Source organism: Leopardus geoffroyi, chromosome D2 (assembly GCF_018350155.1).
Source record: "Leopardus geoffroyi isolate Oge1 chromosome D2, O.geoffroyi_Oge1_pat1.0, whole genome shotgun sequence".
NCBI lineage: Eukaryota > Metazoa > Chordata > Mammalia > Carnivora > Felidae > Leopardus > Leopardus geoffroyi.
In genome coordinates this window covers 83290703-83311696 of record NC_059334.1, presented here as the reverse complement: position 1 = coordinate 83311696, position 20994 = coordinate 83290703, and the positions used below count along the sequence as shown (strand labels likewise).

The 20994-nt window shown below is 49.7% G+C and overlaps 1 protein-coding gene across 5 annotated transcripts in view; it reads right to left on the bottom strand.

The window, feature by feature from the left end:
- DOCK1 (dedicator of cytokinesis 1) overlaps positions 1-20994 on the bottom strand; it is a 531830-nt gene that overhangs the window by 30219 nt on the left and 480617 nt on the right. For all 5 annotated transcript variants that reach the window (XR_006701760.1, XM_045439228.1, XM_045439230.1 and 2 more), the window contains 8 exons: positions 18006-18095; positions 17083-17187; positions 12438-12579; positions 12225-12303; positions 10665-10749; positions 7600-7686; positions 4699-4875; positions 3438-3521 (listed from right to left, as the gene is read on the bottom strand). Coding sequence is in view for 4 of the 5 variants with exons in the window: in XM_045439228.1 (XP_045295184.1) it covers positions 3438-3521; positions 4699-4875; positions 7600-7686; positions 10665-10749; positions 12225-12303; positions 12438-12579; positions 17083-17187; positions 18006-18095 (849 nt within the window). In the remaining variant the exon portion in view is untranslated. The remainder of the gene's footprint in view (positions 1-3437; positions 3522-4698; positions 4876-7599; positions 7687-10664; positions 10750-12224; positions 12304-12437; positions 12580-17082; positions 17188-18005; positions 18096-20994) is intronic.

The window sequence follows — 20994 nt, the reverse complement described above, 5'->3', positions numbered from 1 at the left end:
GCCAGTTTCTTGGACATCAAAGAAGCTACTTGCTGGACTGACGTTAAGTCCATTTGGTCTAGGTTCCTGGTACCTAATGAGCTGCGTGAACTTCACTTTGACAGGTGAAATTTATGGGGTATGAGAATTGATCACTTCACCAGGCCCTCGACACAACCTTCTTCTAGGATGGGATTCTGTCTCTGTTTCGTGTCTGATTGGGGCTGAACTGCAGCTGAACATAAGAAGATGCTCTGTGCAAACACTCCAACACATTGGGTGCTTAATATACAAACACAAGCCATGGAATGAGGCCTGAAGTGATCTTTGGAGACCCCGTAGTTGAGTGTGTTCCAACCTGGATGAGCATCAGAATCTCCCAGCAGGCTCTGAAATTCCACTCCTGGAGTCCTGGTTTGCTCTGGAGTAGATCTCAGGAATCTGCATTTCTTAAAAGTCTTCCAGAGCCCAGAGAGGAGAGAGGACATCCCCAAAGTCACTCCTTGAGTCGTTCAAGGTGAGCACGTAGGCAGCTCTCCAAAGGCACCCTTCTAAACAGCAGTGCTATATGTGAAGTTTGGCCCTGTGTGTCCCCTACACAAATTCATGGCCTGCTAGCAGCAGAGAACATTTGGAAGCACTGCTCAGGGCTCTAGGAGCACCGTCCCTGGTGACAACAGTCACGCCTGTCATGAGCTGGGGATGACCAGTGAGTTTGGTCTTTTATCTTTGTGCATTTCAAAAGAGAACTATGTACACAACATAGAGGTTAAGTACAAGTCTGTACGGATTCATCTTTGGACACGTGGCAGGGATGCTTAACAAGGCTTTCTTGGGGAAGGACAGAGCCGTGCCTTTGAGGAAGGGGCCGGGGCTCGCTCGTGACCCGGCATCAGCTGTAAACTTGGAAGAAGCCCACAGACGGCAGTCACCAGCTCCCACCTGGGAGAAGCATGTCAGGACCATCCTGGTTGGGGGAAGGCAACAGCAAAATGGAGAGCTGCCTGGTGCTTAACACCCAGCCCTCACAAACGATTTTAGGCATGGAGATATGTTTATTGCACATCAGTGATGGAAACTCTACCAACAAGTCCTTGGGATTCCCAAGAGAAAGCCTCACTCTGCCCTGATGCGAGTTTCCAGAAAAAAAAAACAAACCCAACATACTAACAAACAAAAACGGAAGACAGCATCCTGTTAACCCCAAACTTCTTATTTTTAATGACCGTATGACTCAATTACACCCAAGTATGAGTTTCCAAACATTTGCAAATGAAAGCAAAGTCACAGGTAATGTGTTGAATATGTATTTTTCATCACTCTTTGATTTAATGAAGTTGCTGGAAAATGGATTCCTTCTTCCAGCTTTCCTGTGAGCTGCTTTAAAATTCATCCTTTAATATAGTTATTAGGGGTGATGACATAAAGTTCTCTCTGGGGAACAAATTATTTTCCTCTGTAGGACTTGAAACTCTTAAAATCCAATTTGCTGTAAAAGCTTACAAGAAAAAAAAAATCAATACAACTTTTGCCGACCAAACTAGTTTTTGGGTGGCAATGATTTTATAGCCTTCAATGGAGTTTGAATTTTGTGGCCTTTGGTTTCTACAACCTCTAAAATGGAATCGTTCAGGCTTTTACACTCTCTCTTTAGAAACAGAGGGAGGCTGTCCACAGGAGGCTTACATTTCATGCAGAGAACCATCCTTGGCCAACAAGAGCCCTGGGCCCAGCTCCCAGGGTTTCTTATCACAAAGTAATTCCGATGCAAATAGATGCCTACAGATCTGTGGCAAGGTCACATCCATTAGGATGGCTTGTTGTAAAATACCAAACCAAAACAAAACCAGCAAATGACAACTATTGACAAAAACATGGAGGATGCGGTTCCTCAAAAGATTAACAACAGAATTACCATTTGGTCCAGAAATCCCACTTCTGGATACGCACCCAGAAGAAATAAAAGCAAGGAAAAAACCAGACACCTGTGCACCCATGTTCACAGCAAGATTATTCGCGACCGACCCAAAGTGGAAGTAACCTAAGTGTCCACTGACAGGCGAATGGACAAACAAAATGTGGTCCATTCATCCAATGGAATGTTCTTTAGCCCAAAAAAGAAGGAATTTCTGACACAGGCTACCACTTGGATGAACCTTGAAGACATCATGCTGAGTGAAATCAACCGGTCCCGGAAGGACAAATACCACAGGACTCTACTTACGAGAGGTACCTAGAATGATCAGATCCATGGAGACAGAAGGGTGGTTTCCAAGGGAGGGGAGAACGGAGGGTTAGCGAAGAGATTTCTGGCAAGATGGCAAGATGGAGGGAAGGGATGGTTGCACGACAATGTGAATGTCCTTAATGCTGCTGAACCTACTCTGAATTGGTTAAGATGTTACATTATATGTTAGGTATATTTTATTACAAGGAAACATACATATATTGTAAGTCGGCTCAAATCCAGAGCTCAGCCCCACTCGACCCTGAGAGGTCACACTGGCTAGCGTGCTGCTGATGAAGAAGCCACTGAGGTGAGGCTCTGGGAAGGCCAGGGTCAAAGTGACCACACAGATGTCTCCTCAGAGGTACAGCCTCACCTGTGTCAGGGCCCCAAGTGGCAGCCTGGGACCCCCGGCCCAACAAAGTGGCCTGGGGTCTGCTGCTGGCCAGGCGCAGGGTGACCCTGGCCTCCACCCTCCCTCAGCCCCCTTTACTCAGCCTGCTGTGTGGGGATTAGGTCAGCCAGTACCCTCCTTGCTGCCCATTTGAGAAAACGGAGCCTGAGAAGGTGAGCCGTCCTCAGTACATGGCAAGTGTAGACAGAGCTCCGGGAGAACCGGTCTGGATGTCCCCCTTCCCCCCCCAACCAGGCTCACGAAGTGAACAAGTTACTTCCCACTGGACACAAGACACCCTCTGGACCTGTCCTTCTAAGACCAGTTCCCTCTAAGGAAAGACTCAGAGGCCTCCGGAGTAGAGAAGCACAATAATAACATACAGAATTACAGCAGGGAGAACACAAAGGAGGACCCCCCCCCCCAGACCCCCACCAGGGAGAACATGATGGGTGGATGCTCTGCAGTGGCCCACCTGTGCCTCCCACGTAGGCAGCACGGGCGAGAGCGCCTTTCCAGGGACAGGCTGCGGCCTCTCATGCTCTGTTCTGTCAATACCACACAGAGATTTTCTAGCAGAGACAGATCAGGCTCATTTGCAAGAGAGGACTTTCTGTGTGTTCAGATTCACAACTGCAGCCTACGAGTTGAGTTAATCACAGCAGCGGTGGTGGTGGGGGTGGGGGGGGTGGTTCTCGGGGGACAAACACGGCTGCACGCACTGTGGCCGACGTCCACACTGGGTGGCATGTGTGCTGAGGTGGCCTGGGTGGATGCGGGTCTCGACTCGGCTCTTCTCCCCACTCTGGCCCAGCTGGGAGGCCATCAGACATTTACCTGCCATGCAATCAGGTCTTTGAGCTTCTCAATCTTCTCATGGGCCTCTGGATGTTCCTGCAGGTACCGCTCTGTGAAGAAGGCCTGTGGAGACAGGGAGAGCCACTCAGCACGCTGCTCACCCGACCCATGTTTTTGCGCCTGACCCTGGGGACAGAACCGTGTATAGAACAGACCCGCCTCTCGCAGGGAATGGACCTTCCCCAGTGCTCGGCGCGAAATGTCTGGTTAGGTCCAACGCAACAAGTGGAGTGAACGGGCAGCCCAGGGGGCGACGTAGGGTGGCACCTCTGTCCTCGGAAGCCAGCAAAACCACAGCTGACCTGGATCGCTCAGCCCGCTGGGTGGTGGCTCCCCAGCCGTTTGCCTGCCCCTGACTCCCACCCTGCCCCCTGCCCTGGGCCTGCCCTACACCTAACGGCTGCTGAGGGCAGAGTGCTCCCTCCTTGCCCAGGACAGTCACTCCTGTTAGCCAGCTCTCCGGAGGTGCCCTTTTTGTCTCAGCTCTTACTCCGTCTGGACAAGGGCTCAGCACACTCTTCTGGGAAGGGCCTCGACTCTGCCATTATTAGGTCGGGAAAACAGCCCCAGACACAAAGGAATAAATGGCTGCGGCCAAGTTCCAGACTTGAGTACTAAAGCAGGGAGTGGGGGCGTCCCGGGGCCTCAGTCGATTAAATGGCTGACTCTTGATTTTGGCTCAGGCCATGATCGTGGGGGATTCCCAAGGCCCTGTTTGTGATTCTCCCTCCCTCTCTATCTGCCCTTCCCCTGCTCGTGCTGTCTGTCTCCCTCTCTCAAAATAAGTGAACTTAAAAAAATGTAGACTCCTGGTCTGGACCACACCCCATGTCCTTGACTTCTGCCCATTCCTAATGAGATATTTTCCAGGGAGACCGGCCGTCCTTCTTCCCCTACCTCCCGTGCCCACCTATCCCAGATGTTCTAATTCTTTCGTCTTTGGCTAAAACTCTATCTCTTGGCCTTTGCTGATCCCAGAACTCTTGAAAGCCACCTGAGGGCAGCTCTGTAGAGCTCCATCAACCCAACCTGGGGGGACAATGTCCAGGGGAGTCACGCTTGGGGTCGGGCCTGGACCTTCTACAGCCGGCATAGGGCGCCTCTGGGAGCTCCCGGCCTGGCCTTGGCGCAGTCCCTGCTGAGATCGGTCAGTGAGAGCAGCGAAGTTTCAGGGCTTGGACATAAGAGTCCGGAGACAGTCTGTCCCAGGACAGGGCCGTACTGCGGGCATGTCACGTGCCTTTTCATAATTCGCAAAGCCTCCCATGACGGCAGGGTCCACGATGCCGTTGAGGAGCATGGAGAGGGGGTTGATGGGGAGGCTGGGGTCGTGCAGGTGCTGCTGAACCATGCTGTTCATCTTGTCGTTGGTCAGCTGCATGGTTTCGATGGCGTTCTCCAGGGGGCTGATCTCCACCTGCGGGGAAGAAGGAAGACGTGACTTGAGGCCAGTCGCGTCCACGGCACCAGGGGCCTCTGGTGAGGAGCATCTCCAACTGGGGCCAGGCTTCCTATTCCCCCATGCACCTTTCTTCCCGGGGGTTTGCTGGGAAGGGTCCCTTATCACCCAAACAAGAGCAACTGGGTATTCTAGCATCGTGTCGTTGCGCATTTCCAAGGGTGTGGCCCTCACGTACAAATCCCAAAGGCATCATACGAGGCTGTCTGGCTCTGATGTGTGTGTGTGGGTGCGTGTGTGTACATGCGTGTGTGCCTGCGTGTGTTTGCACATGTGATCTGCTTGTTTAAAAATGGGTAAGGTTTTGAGAAATTTTGAGCAATCTGGCAGTGTCCCTGAGGCAGGAGGCCTAGGCACTGTGTAAGCCCCCTATGCCTGTTTGGTGACGGTGGCGGAGGAGGGCTCTATGCTGGTCTCTACATCAGATCCCATACCCTCTTATGAGGGAACAGCTTCACCATCCCAGGGAGAGCACATCACCACTTCCAATGGCCCCTTGTAGGAAAACCTGCCACTGGTCGGCGGGACCTTTAGTGTAGGAGGCAGGGGACCGCCGTCCATCCCGCAAATGCCCTCCTCTCTCTGGGGGCCCACAGCTCTCTGCAAGGCCCAGCCGAGCACGCCTCACTAGCTCAGCGCTAAGGTGTCATGAAAACACGGCCGGGTTTAAAACAGTCACGACCCCTTCCCACCAGGCCTCTCTCTAATAGATGCTCAGCTGGGCCACAGAGCCACACTCAGGGGTGATCTCAACACACGATCATTTCGGTCCTTCCCAACGAGGCGGGATGGGTCCCAACCCAAGCCTGGGAACCCCAGGGCCTCTGCAGCAAGGAGCAAAGCAGAACAGCCTGCTTTCTTCCTGCTGCAGCTCCCAGGGTTGGGGGGGGGGTGTTTGCTGGACAGAGGGGAGCAGGGGGAGCGGGGACTTGAGCAGGGACAAGTCTGCTCACGGCCGGTCCCAGATTCTAGAGGGACGCTCGGAATCACCGTGGGGGAAGCCACCTGCTTTGCTGGCCCTGTGCTGCCCGGGGGCTGATGGATGGGCTGTAACACACAGAAGGGTGGCTGGCCACGTGCCAGCGGGCCCGCTGCCCCCGGGTGTCCCCGAGCCTGAACGGCACGTATCGTACGACCGCCATTGTCGCCGCATCCCTGGCTTTGTCAGACCCTGGAACGCAGCGTCCCAGGCACGTGGCTTTGCCAAGTCAACACAGCAGGGTGGTTTTCCATTGTGACCCACTGCTAACTCCCTGCTGAGGATCCCCTTTGCCTCAAGAAGGAACAGCTTCCTATTTTTGTCCAACAGCTAGGGCTAGCTGCCACCCCACATGCATCCCATGACGGCCCGTCCCAGGAGGCATGCACAAGGCGGGGGGCGGGGGGGGGGTAGGGGGAGGCAGGTGTCGGCAGCGGCAGCTCGGTTCTGCCGCTCTGGGATTATTCAGCTTCCAGCCTCTTAGTTTGTTAAAAATGGCAAACAGAGCCGGTGGCGGAACCACATCTTTACAGAAAGTCGGGGCTCACCCCTCTCCACTTCCGAGCTGTTAAGCGCCTTCCTCTGGAAATCTGGCTGGCTCACGAAATCCCCGATTACTGAGGGCTTTGGGCAGAGGCTCATTAGGAAGATTAGTGCCTGTTTATGCGAAGTCCCCCACTCTGTCTTCTCACACACGTACGTCACCAGCTCTAAATGGTGCCAGCAAAGGCTTGCATTTCTGCCACCTGCCACAAATCTGAGCCTTCCATCCATCAGGGCCTGCCTGGGTGCTATGGGGGGCCCGGAGCGGGAGCTCCCAGAGCAGAAAATGGAAGTGCCCAAGGCAGGGACAGGCAGAGAGACCCGGGGCTCCAGAGAAGGAGGAGGGGGCACCTGGGAATGGGGGGTGCGGATGTGGCCCAGAGCTCTGATTGGCATGGATGAGGGACACGAGGGAAAACAGGGCTGAGAAGAGAGGCTCCAGCCACATTCAGGAACCAAATCAGGAGTTTCCGGGGGGCCTCCTTGTAAACTAAATGGTAGGCACCACCCCTCTGGATAAGATCCTGCTGGCTGAAAACAAAAGGCATTGGACACACGAGAAAACAGATCTCTTTATCCAGGCAAATGCCACTCCCTGATACGTCTATAGATTCAGCAGGAATCTGCTGCCTGCTTCTGGCTGGGGTAGAAGAGACTGCCCCATAGCTCACCACTGAGGCAAGGCAAAAAAGTTTAGCTAATGAGATGTGAGTCATTATTTCTTTAAAAAGTGCCAGCGAGGGGTATATTCTCAAGCTATTTTTATTTGAAATGAGCAAGTACTATTAATCAAGTTGTTTGTCATGTAAATGGCAATAAAACCATCAGGAAGAAAGACCTTAAAAAGTGTATGTAAATTGGAACTTGTCTTCAACTTTTCATGTAGTTAACAGAGAGAGCTGTCAAAACAGTGCAGCGACGACTGGCTTTACGTATTTCGGAAGGAGAAACGAAATCTTCATTCTGGTTTCCTCGTAAGCCGGACCCGGTTGTGATCACCCAGCATTTCTGCTACAACCTTCGTGGACGGGGAGGGCCGACACCCCGAGGAACTCACGGGGTGGTTGTGGGTTAAGTCTTGTCTGACCTGGGGTCGTGGCGTGCGTACCGCACCCTGGAAGAGAGGGTATAGGACGGTCCCTCCTGGGGGGTATCCTTACCATGAAAACAGATTTGACCTCGAACCACCTTAGAATTCCAGGTAATTTGTACGCTGTTGTGTATATGGTCCTCTCGATCCACATGTTCTGCAAAGGGAACACACACGTGGTATTTGTCAGGAGGAGGGTGTGAGCAGGGTGACAATTCTCTGTGAGGCAAAGTCCTCCGGGCAGGACAGCTCTTCCCAGGACGGATCGCAAGTGGCCCTTCCACGTGCTCTGCGGGGCAGGTCTGCTCCGAGGTTAAGACCAAGGCTCCGCTTATCAGTCAGATGGTCACACGAGGCCCGGCAGTGTCCCCTGCTTTGTTGGCCAAGGGTGCCAGCCTCTCTGACATTTGGGCAAAGAAAACAGACCAGGAGAGTCAGGGAGAGTTCTGGACGTCAAAATGAGGGAAGCTCCCTCTGAGGAAATAGGTTAGTGGAAAGGCTCCAAGGACTTCTCCGTTAGCCGTACTTTGCGTTACACTCAAAGGCAGAAAGGCTTTAAGGAAAACCTTAGTCACTTTTTCTGATACGAATCAATCCGTATTTCAGGCTTACATTTTTCTCTTGCACAACCAATACCCATTTACATGAAAAACTAAGGATATGGAAAAAATCAGAGATGATGGCTTAAACAATTTCAGTATCGGTTGCTCAAGACTTCTTACTAAGCGTGACAAAACACGCGTATTGCCAGTAAATACCATTTTATAATCCATGTTCTTCGTAGAAGAGTACATTATGTATTGTGGGAAACTGCTTCAAGCCAGTAAACGTAACCGCACGCTGCGCAGAAGCCCGTGCAAGGGGTCTTACCCACCGCCCGCCTTCTGCCAGCGTCCAGCTTGTGGCAACCTCGTCCCTACAATGGGCCATCGCTGGGCAGTGCGACGCTGTCAGCAGCGGTCCTGACATAAAGAGCTGGGACAGTGGAATGTCAGCAATTCCAGAGAGCCGGACTGGATCTCAGAGAGGCTTCTATCCCTGGCTTCTGAGGCTCCAGAGGGGAGAGGGAAGGGGCCCAGCCGAGGCCTCCCTCCTGTCTCCCCAGCTAAAGCTTCTTCTGGTCCCAGGAAGAAGCACCTGGCTCCCTCAGGTGCCTCTCCTACAAAACAGTAGCCTGTGCCCTGAGAGCATCCGGACCATGCCTGCGGGGCGTCCCCAGGGGCCAACACAGCCTGGGTAGGGTCCCGGGGTTCCACCTCGGGCTTCCTGACCAGCCAGCTCTGGCTAACTCAGGCGCTCTCTCTCCACCTCCCTCCTCCCCTGCTAGCCCGTTGGTTCCCAGAGCTTCACCCCTTGCTGAGTGGCCACCCCGAGTGCTGGGCCAGGTGGGGACAGCCTTCCCGGTGCCCGGCCCCTGGAGCCAGGCCGCCTGCAGCAGGGCCGAGCCTGGCTTCTCATGGCTGCAAAAAGCCTCATGCTTATCTGGAAGCCTTAGGCTTTATCCGGTGTGTGAAAGACTAAATCCTGTGGCTTCTGAAAGCCTCCTCCAAGTGTGAGGGCCTAACAGGGCCATTAGGGGATTTCAGGGCCATTTAGAAGGAGCACAGCCCCCGAGGCTTTAGTGCAGCCCCAAATGTCAGGAGTCTCGGTTATTCTGAGCTTTGCCCCAATAGGCTGCACACCCGTCGGCAATTCGCTTGACCTCCTTGTGCCTCTTTCTTTACGGTATGAGAATATACATGACTGCTGGATATGAGAGGTGTGAGGGAAATTCAAGAAACTGCCCATAAATCCCACAGTCGAGAGACGCTCCATAAACGATAGTGCTGTTGCCACAGGACCCTGACAGAGACCGCCAGAAAGCCACCGCCCTTGGCGCTGGTGTCTTGATTGGGCAGTGCCTCACTCGTCCCCTCCCTATTACAGGCCACGCCACAGTGACCAGTTACCAAGTAGGCCCGGGATGCGGGCATTAACCAAGAAGCACGGTCTTCGTTTGGAGAAACCGGCGTGCTACGTGGGAACGACTAGAATTCACGGAATGCAAGCTCGAGCGGACACACAGGAAACGGCTCGGGGCAGGAAGGGCCCTCCAGCGCTGTGACTGGACACTGTCAGGCATTGCCCTGAGGACTGAAGAGTCCAGGAAACTTAGGGCTTCAAGGGGAGGCTGGGTAGAGGCAACTTTGCTGGAAGGGCTCCAAACTTCTCTCCGGGCCAGCAGCGGGGTGTAATTGACCTTTCGCCTTCTGTACCCCTCCTGACTGCAGCCAGGGGGACGTGGCTCCCAGCAGTGCCACCGGTCCCCCACCGAAGGTCCCCGTGGCCAATGCCTCCCTGTCTAGGGATTTCCAGAGGAGGCTTGCAGGGCAGAAGGAGGGAGAAATGTTACCGTTTAAAAAAACTGTGCTTTATCTTAAAGAATTGATTTATTCTTTGCAAATGGAATCCATTCAACCAGCTGTAGGCGCATTTTTTAAAAGGCTGCAAAAATCTGTGCTAACATTTCCGTGACTAATGCAGGGGACAGACATTTGGCAGCGTGTGATTGGTTGTCACAACTAGGGAGGTGCCACCGGCATCGATCAGGTAGAGGGTCAGGGATGCTGTGGCCCCGTCACGGAGAATTACCTGGCCCATGACTCAGTGGTATCCGGGCGCACCTGTTACCTTGTGCTTCAGGGAAATTCAGGCGTTGGACAGCAAGCATCTGGGTCTCTGCCCTGCTCACCTCTGACTGCTTGTCAACTGCAAACAGCTGCATAAAGGGCTCGGCCCCTCCGTGTGCCTGTTTGTATCAGAGGCACCACCAGCAGGGTGTTCCCGGCCCCGGGGGCCCAGACGGAGACAACTCAGAGAAGTCCAGGAGGGAAGCAAGTGTGCCCGGGGCACAAGAAGTGGGACCACAGCACTTGCCCTTTCTGATAACTTGGAAGGCCTTGGCCACATCCTTCGTCAGATGTTCATCATTTCACTACATTTGAAGGGGTTAGGGTTTGGTTTTGGGATTTCTGCACCCAGGCCACAAAGACCTCTAACGCTGCACCGTGCTCGCCTTTGAGGCCCGTTCTCCACCGGCAGTTTTGCAGGCGGCGGGATGAGTTCTTTGGGATTTTTTTGGTTGTTGTTTCTTACCGCAAATTCATTGTCTGGGTTTTTCTCTCCCTTGCGGATCGGCCGAGAATATTCAAATCGCTGGACCTCGTTCACCCTGTAAAAACTGTATAGAGACAGATAGATGGTTAGACATTTAACCCCCAAAGCGGCTGATCTGCTTTCAGACGTGGGGTCTGACCTGGCGACAGGTCACTGCATCCCTTAAAATATCCCCAACCTTGACCCGGAGCGATGGCTGTGGCTTTCTCTCCCCGCCAGGCTTGGAAGAGAGATGCCGGCGGGTAGAAAAATTACCCTGAGGTTTTGCCTCTTTCCTGTCCCTGGAAACCTTCCGGGGAGAAAAGATGCTGAGTAAGAGACGGGCACACACAGAGAAGAGGGGAAGCAAGGAGGGTGGAAACAGGCCTGAGCTCCCCGCTCTTGTGTTTCCTACTTCAACATCTTAATTCATAATTTATCACTTTCATATAGTGAATCAACAATTAGTTATTAATAAGTTATTAACAAATTTTAAAGTATGTGTTTATTATTTTTAAAAAGGCCTTGCGTACCTTGGTTTCAGGTCTACAGAAGGCAGGGCCTACAAGCAGCGAGACATGCATGCATGGTACAGGCGTGTACCTTCTGTCCCTGGGGAGGGGGAGGCTTCCACACGTATACGAGAGCCTGACTTACTCGTCCCCTGCACTGAAAGGCAGGTGGCCTCCCCACATCACAGGGAAGCAGCTAAGCATAAGCGACCGTTCACTATTTGCTCCAATGCCTCTTGCTGAGATAGACTGGGCAAACCTCAAAATGTGTGCCTTGTGGAAGCAATCGTTCATCAATACAGAACCCTGGCTGCCTTTCCATTATGGCTAACAAGAGGTTAAAGAGAGGAGAGTGAATTTTGAGGAAGAACACAACCCACCAGACTTCAGGATACGAAAGAAACAGATTCGGAGCACTATCAGGCCATTGAAGAGGTTAATTTCTTAACCAGAACATGCATCACATAGAAAACAAAATTCTTAATATCAAAGAAACATCTAAAGCAGAGTGTTTCTACAGCATTGCTAAGTCGGGTGCAGTTCAACGGAGAGGCACAAAACCTCAGATTTGGATAGCCGACTAGTGAGTCTAAAAATCTGCCTTATGATCCATGTTATACAATCGTGGTGGTGCAGGGGTAAAGGGGTTCTGCACCCAAAAAAAGCAAATGTCCCAATCCCTTTTCCTGTCACACAGCGTGCAAACAGTCCGGCCCTCCCCACGCACGGGGCTTCAGAGGTACCGGGTGTGGGGCTGGGTGGGTCACACGGAGACCAGAGTGCCCCCTCTGCCCTCCCAAGTTTTCCCGGCCTCCCCACATCAGGAAAGGAATAGTTCTGGTACCCTCCGGCAACACATTACTAACTTCTTCCCTCACTGTTTTGATGCTCAAAATAATTTGCTTCTCTTGCTCTTCAAAGTAAACAGAGCATCTGGAAAGCTCACCAAAGCCTAAAATCCATCCTTTCGAGGGGGAAATTCTTAGTAAGAGATCTGTGCACAGTCTTTTATCATCCGTATGTTGGGCAGGAGGAATGGGACGCTCACCTTACGATCTGCTCTGACACAGGCCGGTGAAATTTCGGGGGCAGGTCGAGTTTGGGCTTTACGGTGAAGCACTGAATGTCTAAGGGTGAAGAGGGTTAAGGATCACAAGGCAGCATGGACATCAGGCATGACAACGCCCCCAAGTACACCCAACCACCCAGGCGCACGGTGCTGAGATCGCATCCTGTCCCGCGGGGTTGTCTTAAAGGATACATTGGCCAGGCGAGTTTTTGATGTCGTCGCCTGGGGGAGATGTCGTCTTCATCTTCTCTGCGTTGGGGAACTGAGTTAAGAGGCGAGCTTCAAAATCTTCCCTGCGTTCGTACTCCTTCCCTCGGTAAATGAAAACTTTCCCCTGGAAACAGTGATTCATTAAATAACACCACGGGGGAAGGTCAGGACAAGTTCACACACAAATGCACTGGTTTTCAAAATCTGCTTGAGAGTTTTCTTTAAAAAGCCATTGAACTGAAAAACAGCTTGTAATTACACTGGCCTTATTAATCAAGAACACGCAAACAGGAGCCACATAAGTTAATAGTGTTTACGAAGCACTGAACACATTACCAAAGTCGGCGGGTGGATTTCAGCCTTAACAGTGACAATCAACCAAAATAACCACCAAGAACCAAGTGAGCAATCAGGGCCCACCCTCTAGTGGGCATGAGGTGGTGAGAGAGGGTACAAGCACCAGGGCAAGGGCATCATGGTGTCCTAATTAAATAGCTTTCATCCTGCCGAGAGGAATTTAAGAGAGCGTGAGATTGAGGTGCGGCCTCAGAGCCTGAGCACGATGTTCCCAGCTGTCTCCTAGAGGACACAGCCAAGCGACCAACAGAACCACAGGGAAAGGGGTCTAGAACAAAGTAGGGAGGTGTGAGGACCGCGGCCTCCCCAGTGGGGAGAGACCGGAGGCCGATGGGAGGACTGCCCTCACTGCCCCTTCAGTGCTGTACCAACGATTACCCAGTGATGAATGACAGATTCAACATCAGAGTTCTCCTTCTAAAGACTGGCTTTTGGGGGCGTCCGGGTGGCTCAGTCAATTAAGCATCCGGCTTTAGCTCAGGTCATGAACTTGGGGTTCGTGAGTTTGAGCCCCGCGTCGGGCTCGGTGCTGACAGCTCAGAGCCTGGAGCCTGCTTTGGATTCTGTGACTCCCTCTCTCTCTCTCTCTCCCTCCTTCACTTGCACTATATCTCTCTCTGCCTCAAAAATAAATAAAGATTAAAAAAAAAAAACAAAAAAAAACCTGGCTACTGTCCATCTCAAATGACACGTTGTCACCTCCATAAATCCCAAGCTGGAGAGTCCATCTGGGGGTGGTGTTAGATGGCGGGTGACCTCGGGGGTGGGTGTTAGGCCGGTGAGCCTTCTTCCTTATGCAGGCTGCCTTGTTGAGGCCATTTCTGTCCAGGTGTGACACATTCACTCAGCAAACATACCTCTAAGGAATTTTCAGATTCTAAGATGTAAAAGTTCTGTGAACCTTCACAGATCCAACAGTGTCTTCTGAGTGTCAACTGAGTCATAGAAAGGTGGCAGTGGGCGATGCGACACTACCATTGACTCTGGGGCCTACACCCCCGGCCCCCCAACAGCCTGCCTCACCCCTAGGGCTGTCTGACCCTAAAGGAAGATGGCAACAAGGAAAAGGCGCCAAGGGACCGAAGAAACAGGAGGCTGGGGGCCGATGCTTTTCCTCACAGGATCTGTTGGCTGAGCAAGAGGCCCAGCCTGGCTGGTCATGAGTCAGGTGCAGCCCGGGATCCGTCCTGACCCTGGCTGGCCGGGTGCCAGAGCGGAGGAAAGGCAGAAAGCCCACAGAATAGCACCCCACGGAATATTCTTACGCTTACCTCCTAGAGACGGAGTTCGAAGTCAAACTAAAATTTGTCTAATTAATGACTTTTCAAAAGATAAAGAGAGATCCTATGGTACTCAATTTCTTTCCTTCCCTAGTCCCGACTTATTCTGGGTCCCCATAAATCACTAAAGAAGGAACAGTTTAAGAATTGAATATTTTTTTCACTTTGTGCTTAGGTATGTCTTAAAGTACCCATTATAGAAGAAAAATGTTCTCTTTCTCTAAAAAAATAATGTCAAGCAGAAACCAAAGTAATATGTAGCCTTAATTAGAAATATAAATACACAGTGTGGGCATCTTTTAAAGCTATATAAAGCCAAACATTTCAGAAATTCAGGAAGATTTAATGTATTAACAGGCCACTACAAAACTCGCATGAATTTATTATGCTTTACACTAGAAGAAAGACATAATAATAAAATGTATATAAAGACTTTAATAGAAAAACACTAGTGAGTTATAGATGAAAGCACTACTAACATTTTCTAGAAATGTCAATTATTTTGCATTCTGAAGCAGTCCCTTCAAACATGAAAACAAGGGGGAAATGTATATATAGTCAAAGATATTTATTCCTTGGAAGAACCATAAATATTAACATGAAAGCAAACAAACAACCAAAAAAGGCAAACCCAAAAGCCAACGAGACTAACTCTTAAAGAAAAACAAAGCAAAAGGGACAGTTAGTTCCTCAGGGGCATTAAACAGCCAAACATTTTCCCTGAGTTTTTGTAACCGCTAATGTCATTGTCAGATTGACCCCTGCCAGGGGATCTGTGAAGCATAATAAATATACTGCTATAGTCCTGCAGAATTATTCAGGTGTGGCGGGGAAGTCAGTTCAGTATTAATCATGCCCGTTAAACTCTTTATTCACACTTTGCATTTTGTCCTTTTGACAGGGGAGATGACCCAGTGCGGTCCCCGGAGCACACACATCGTGTGTGCCCTCCCAGCCCACTTGCACGCCAGGCATCCATTGGCTCAGGGACCGCAAAGTGCCCGCCCTGCCCACCGGCACGTCAGGAAGCCAGGGCAGAGCATAGTGAGTAGTGGGAAGTCACAGCACTGTCCACAGATGGCCACACACACTGTAACACCTCAGCACAGCCATGATTTAGGCTCGATCTCTCTCTCAGAGACACATACATGGGGTCACACATACAGATCTATACACCTTAATGAAAGCCTTTAACAACGTCAACTCCAAGCCCATAATATTCTTCAGCTTGGTTTTTTATTTACATATAGTCAATTTCAGGGGCCCCTGGGTGGCTTAGTTGGTTAAGCATCAGACTCTTGGAACTCAGCTCAGGTCATGATCTCATGGTTCACGGGATTGAGCCCCACGTCAGGCTCTGCGCTGACAGCACAAGGCCTGCTTGGGATTCTCTCTCTCTGTCTCTCTCTCTCTCTCTTTCTCTCTCTTTCAGAATAAATAAACTTCCTTCTTAAAAATAAAAATAAAATGTAGTGAACTTCAAAATCCTCCCTAATTTAGGGCTCATAACCAAATGTCCTTTATTCATTCTTTGGGAAGAAGATTTTCTCCAAAATCTGGGTCTCTGGTCAACTGCTGTCCCGGGCATGTGGTGCCACAGCTGCACGAGAAAAGCTGAGGTGTCAAGGAGAGAGGACATACCAGCAGGGACAGGGTAGGGACAGATGCCCCAGTCACCCCAGACCTTGAGTGAGTGGACAAATCAACAGGTCACATTCTGAAGCAGACCAGACCTGGGAGGCTCACTTGTTGATGTCATATCAACAATGACAGGTCCTCAGCAAGTAAGTCCTTCCTGCTGGTGGCGGCATGAAGGGACGTCAGGAACGTCTCTGCAGTCAGAACCGCCAGGGTCAAAGGAACACAGCTCCGGGACTAGGAAAATCTCCTTCCTGGATCTAACTGCCCCACACAGCTATGCTCTAGACAAGAGATCCCGCTTTCCCCAAACCAGAGGAATCACCTGTGGTCTCCCAGAATAAGAGAAAACCACGTGCCTTCAAAAAATGTCTTAAGAAATGACAGGAAATCATGGCCCACTGGTCAATGGCATCCAAGAGAAACTTTAAACAATTGGACTAGTAGGTCAAGCAGCATTTATTTACACAATTTCTCCTCTGGCCTCATGAGTGCTAAGAAATGGGCATTTGGCTGACGATCACGGTATTTCTTCAATCCCGTGTCGAACAGCACATGCCTATCTAAGGAATGGAAGGTGATTCAGAGTCCCCAGCAACGTGGCCGGAAAAATCCCCTTACAATTTCTCGCATAATTAAAAATACACGTGTTCACGGCAGCATGATTCACCATAGCCGAAACAACCCAAACGTCCACTGAAGGACGAATGGATCAACAAAACTGTGCTATATCTATACAGCGGAATACTCGGCCATAAAAAGAAGTGACACTCAGATCCATGCTCCGACATGGATAAACCTTGAAGACGGTATGTCAAGGGAAATAGGTCAGACACGAAAGGGCAAAGAGTGTATGATTTCACTCTATGGGGTACCTACAAAAGGCAAATTCATAGAGACAGGAAGTAGAACAGTGCTGCCAGGGGCTGAGAGGTGAGGGAATGTGGAGTCACTGTTGTCCTGGGTACAGAATTTCAGGATGGAAAGATGAAAAAGTTCCAGAGATGGATGATGGCACAACAATGTGAATGTGCTTAGTGCCACTGAACCGTACCCTTAAAATTGGTTAAGGTGGCAAATTTTATGTCACCTGTATTTTACCACAATTTAAAAAAACACACCTAAATCTCTGAAGGAGAGTTCCGTTTAGGGAAGTTCAGATGGAAAGCTTATATGCAACCAAAGAAAATGTTATCAGTCCTTCTCTCACACCCTAAGCTAAGCAGAGCTATTAAGAGTACAGAGTCAGACTGCGACCCACAGATGCAAAGTCCAAATCGTTCCTCAGAATGGGAAGGGGCTCTCTGCCCAGGCGGCAATCTTGGCTTCGATTAAACAGAATCAAAATTTACCCGAAGGAACGTGGGGAATCCTTGTCCGTAGTAGCCAACAGCGAAATAGTCAGGCTTAGGTCTTATCACTTTGACGATGTTTTCATAAAACTGAGCCTGTTTTTTCTGAAAGGAAGAAAGAAGATTTCAGGTTTGAATAGTGCATTTGAGCATTTGTTCTTCTAGAATCTTCCAGTGGGCTCTACAAGCTTTGGCAGTTCCAGTTGGGTGGGAGGATGACGATGAGGGAGGTGCCACGCGCCTGGTGCATCCGGATACCTCGACGCACGGCTCGGACAGAATTTGTCCCTCACCCCCAGTGTTGAGCAGGGAATCTGCCCAAAAGAGCGAAACTCAGTAACCAGTATGATTTATCTGTGTTCTCAAAAACCAAAGAGGTGCCACAGAAATGGTTTTCCTTCTGATTAAGTGGCTGGTCTTTAGTATTTTAAAAACTGGTATCAGTTAGATACTGGGCCACATTAAAGAGGAATTTAAAAGGGCAGAATTCTGGTCTAAATTAATGATAAATATTATATATACCATCATAAAGTAGATCTGCTGAATACAAACAGTGTCTGTAGCAGGAGAAAGGTCTGGGTTACTCTCCCTTTACCCACCTACCTTGTAGACGGGGTCAGTTTTAAACCAGCTGAGGTTCTCAGAGACTCTGGGGCCACCAAGAGCTCTGTACATGTGGGGTCAGCGGTTGTTTACAGCTTTAGTCTGGTTACCAAAGCTCAGCTGGGAATAAACGTGAGTGCTCGTGAGCCAGAATCGGTCAGCAAATACAGCAAGACTCTCATCCTGGACAAAATGGAGGACCATGGCCAAGCCCACAGAAGGCCTGAGGGGAATCCCAACGTCAAAACGGGAAGGGAAATCCCAGAAAAACAAGTGTGGATTGCCTGTGTTTACTTCACTAGAAAGAAAAGAAGACCTACCAGCAATTCGCTGAGTTGTTCGTAATCAAACATCTCGTTTTCATACTGTTCAGCAAGTTCCTTACCCAGAGCAATGGCCTCCTCCCACATCTGTGAAGAAAAAGAAAGAGAAACTCAAACCTGAATCATGCAGTCAAGGAATGAAATAGTAATACAACTGTTCATAAGAAAACAATTTGGAAATACGCTTGCTGAATATGAAAACACTACGAGAATAATGTGGGAAAAATACAAATATTTTCTAGAGGCTCATGACCAGATGTCAGTTGACTAAACTTGTCCACTACTGGCTCATCAGTCACGCCTCTGCCCAGGGTCAAAGCAGTCTGCTGGCCGGTTCTGGCCTGCTCCATCTACTTCCCACTGCCAGGGACGGCCTCTGATGCCTCGGAGTGGCCGGTTAGCCGAGGGTAGGAACCACGGGGCTACGAGAGGCTACAGGGAGCCTGGTTTTGCGATTTTCCCAAATCATCCCATTGAATAAACACAACAGTGGACTCTCAGTAAGAACAGGATATCTTCCAATGCTAAATTAAAGCTTGCAACAAGCTGCTTTACGTGTGCAAATACTGTGAGGCTTTAAAGCCTGCCATCATTTTGCAAGGGGGAACTTTCTGTGGTAGTAGTTTGAAAGTAGGTTTCCAATCAAGTAACTGATTTATTAGAAGGCTGACAGACTTTGGTGTATGTGGAATAATTAATGGATACATATACTAAGACCTGAATTTCCCTTTTTTTTCTTGGGAAAAATAAAGTGGTGGACTTGAGAAGAATATGTTACATATGGAGGAACCACCTCCTCCAGGAAGCCTTTCTGGACACCAACTCTCCGTGTGCTCCCACGATGACCCAGGATCCTCTGACTTCCAACCTGGTGGTAATGTATCGAAACAGGAGTGCTTCTCTGTCATTCCTCCTTAGAGACCACAGGCCCCTTGAGGGCAGGAACTGAGCATTATTAAAACCTCTGGACCACAGCTGAAGGCCTACTGAAGAATGTTTACTAGAAGAACTGAAGATTATTGATTTAGAATCGGGAAAGCACCACACCATTCCACATAACGTTTCCCCAGCCAGGAAACGCCCACTTCTTGATGGCTACCATTCCCACAAGATGGTGGCCGCTAAAGTCAGGACAAGTGATTCTGAGCTTGCTGTCTGTCCAGCAAGTCCCTTGCCTCATTGGGTGGGTACTTCATCACACCCATTTTGCAGATAAGGAAGTTGGGGGTCAGACAGGTCAGTAACTTGCCCAAGGGCACAGAGAGGTGTACTTGGCCCAACCTGATCTTTTTCTAAAACTCTTGCTTTTCATGAATGTATTAGTTTGGGTTGCTATAATAAAATGCCATTGATGGGGTGGCTTAAACAACACACATTTATTTCTCACTGTTCTAGAAGCTTGGAAGTTCAGGATCAAGGTGCAGGCAGATCCAGTTCTTGGTGAGGGCCTTCCTCCTGACTTGTAGAACACCACTTTCTCACTGTGTGCTCACAGAGCTTGGAGAGAGGGCTCTCTTCCTCTTCTCAGAAGAGCAGTGATTCCCATCATGGGGGCCACCCCTACGTATGACCCGATATAAACATAACTACCTCCCAAAGGCCTCATCTCCAAAGGCAATCACGCGGTGGTCCAAAGTAAGAATTCGGTGGGGGCAGGGAGGAAACACAAACATTCAGCCCATAACAATGACCATGTGCTAGCACTTCCGGCTTCTCTTGCTCCCTCCTGCTCGGATGGGTTTAAAAGGATACTTTGGGGCACCTGGGGACCCCAGTAGGTGAAGCATCTGGCTCTCGATTTCACCTTAGGTCACGATCTTACAGTTCATGAGTCGAAATTCCATGTCAGGCTTTGTGCTAACAGCACAGAACCTGCTTGGGATTCTCTCTCCCTCTGTCTCTCTGCCCCTCCCCCACTGAGTGTGCGCACTCTCTCTCTCTCTCAACACAAATAAATACATAAATAAATAAATAAATAAATAAATAAATAAATAAACTTGATAGATAGATAGATAGATAGATAAAAACTAGACTAGTCATTAATTCCAGGTTCCCACTGAGAACACAAGTGACCAGCTCCCATACTGGGCACACCCCCATCCCTGAACACCCATCTGCCAGTTGGTCTTTGCTTCTTCTGAGTAGAATGACCCCATCGAGGGCCTTACTTATTACTGAACAGCCCAATAGACTTCAAATACTCTTTATAGCTACTACTTAAATAAACCATCTGCTATTTTTGATGAGAAAAAAAGCTATTCCGGAATGAGAGTTATACTTTAACAATTTGAAAGACAAAAATAAAAATAAGCCCAGAGTAGAAAAAGATTTCTGAGATGGGACCAGCGCCCAGGAAAGAGAGAAAGTGGCCAAGATGCCCTTCCTGGGTCCACACACTGTTCCCTTCCCAGAGCTGCCACTGTCTCCATCACGCTGGCGCTTTCAGAGATGCCTTGCATTCTGGGATTATTTTAATCTCCTGTTCCAGATCCTCCTCGGGTCCTCTGCTGGGGCCCAAGCTCACATTTCTAGGAAGGAGAAACCTCTCTCGCACTTTCAATGTCTTTTTTAAGCTCCAGTAACCAATGCCTCCCTTAGAGTATTTCCATTTCAAAGAAAACTTTAACTTGTGATTCTTGGTCACAGGATTTTTCTTTAGTTTTCTGCAAACACACACTCTATTAGCTGCCTAGAATGTTAGGGCGCCTAATTCATTACTGAGTAAAAGCTTAATCTGTTTTTATCCTAAATGACAGAGGAGATGCTTTAGATACATATCAAAAGTAATTGTTTTTAAAAGAAATGTAAGTCTTGAATAAATACCTTATCCGACTCACCCTTGAAGTGACATAGTTGTGTTTTCTATCAGATTTTCTATAAATACACATTCCCTCCTCTTCCCCCAGTGTCTTAAAGGATTCTGCATTAGGGAGATTTAGATCTACTTTTAATTGGATAGGGCTCTAAGGAGTGTGGGCAATTCATA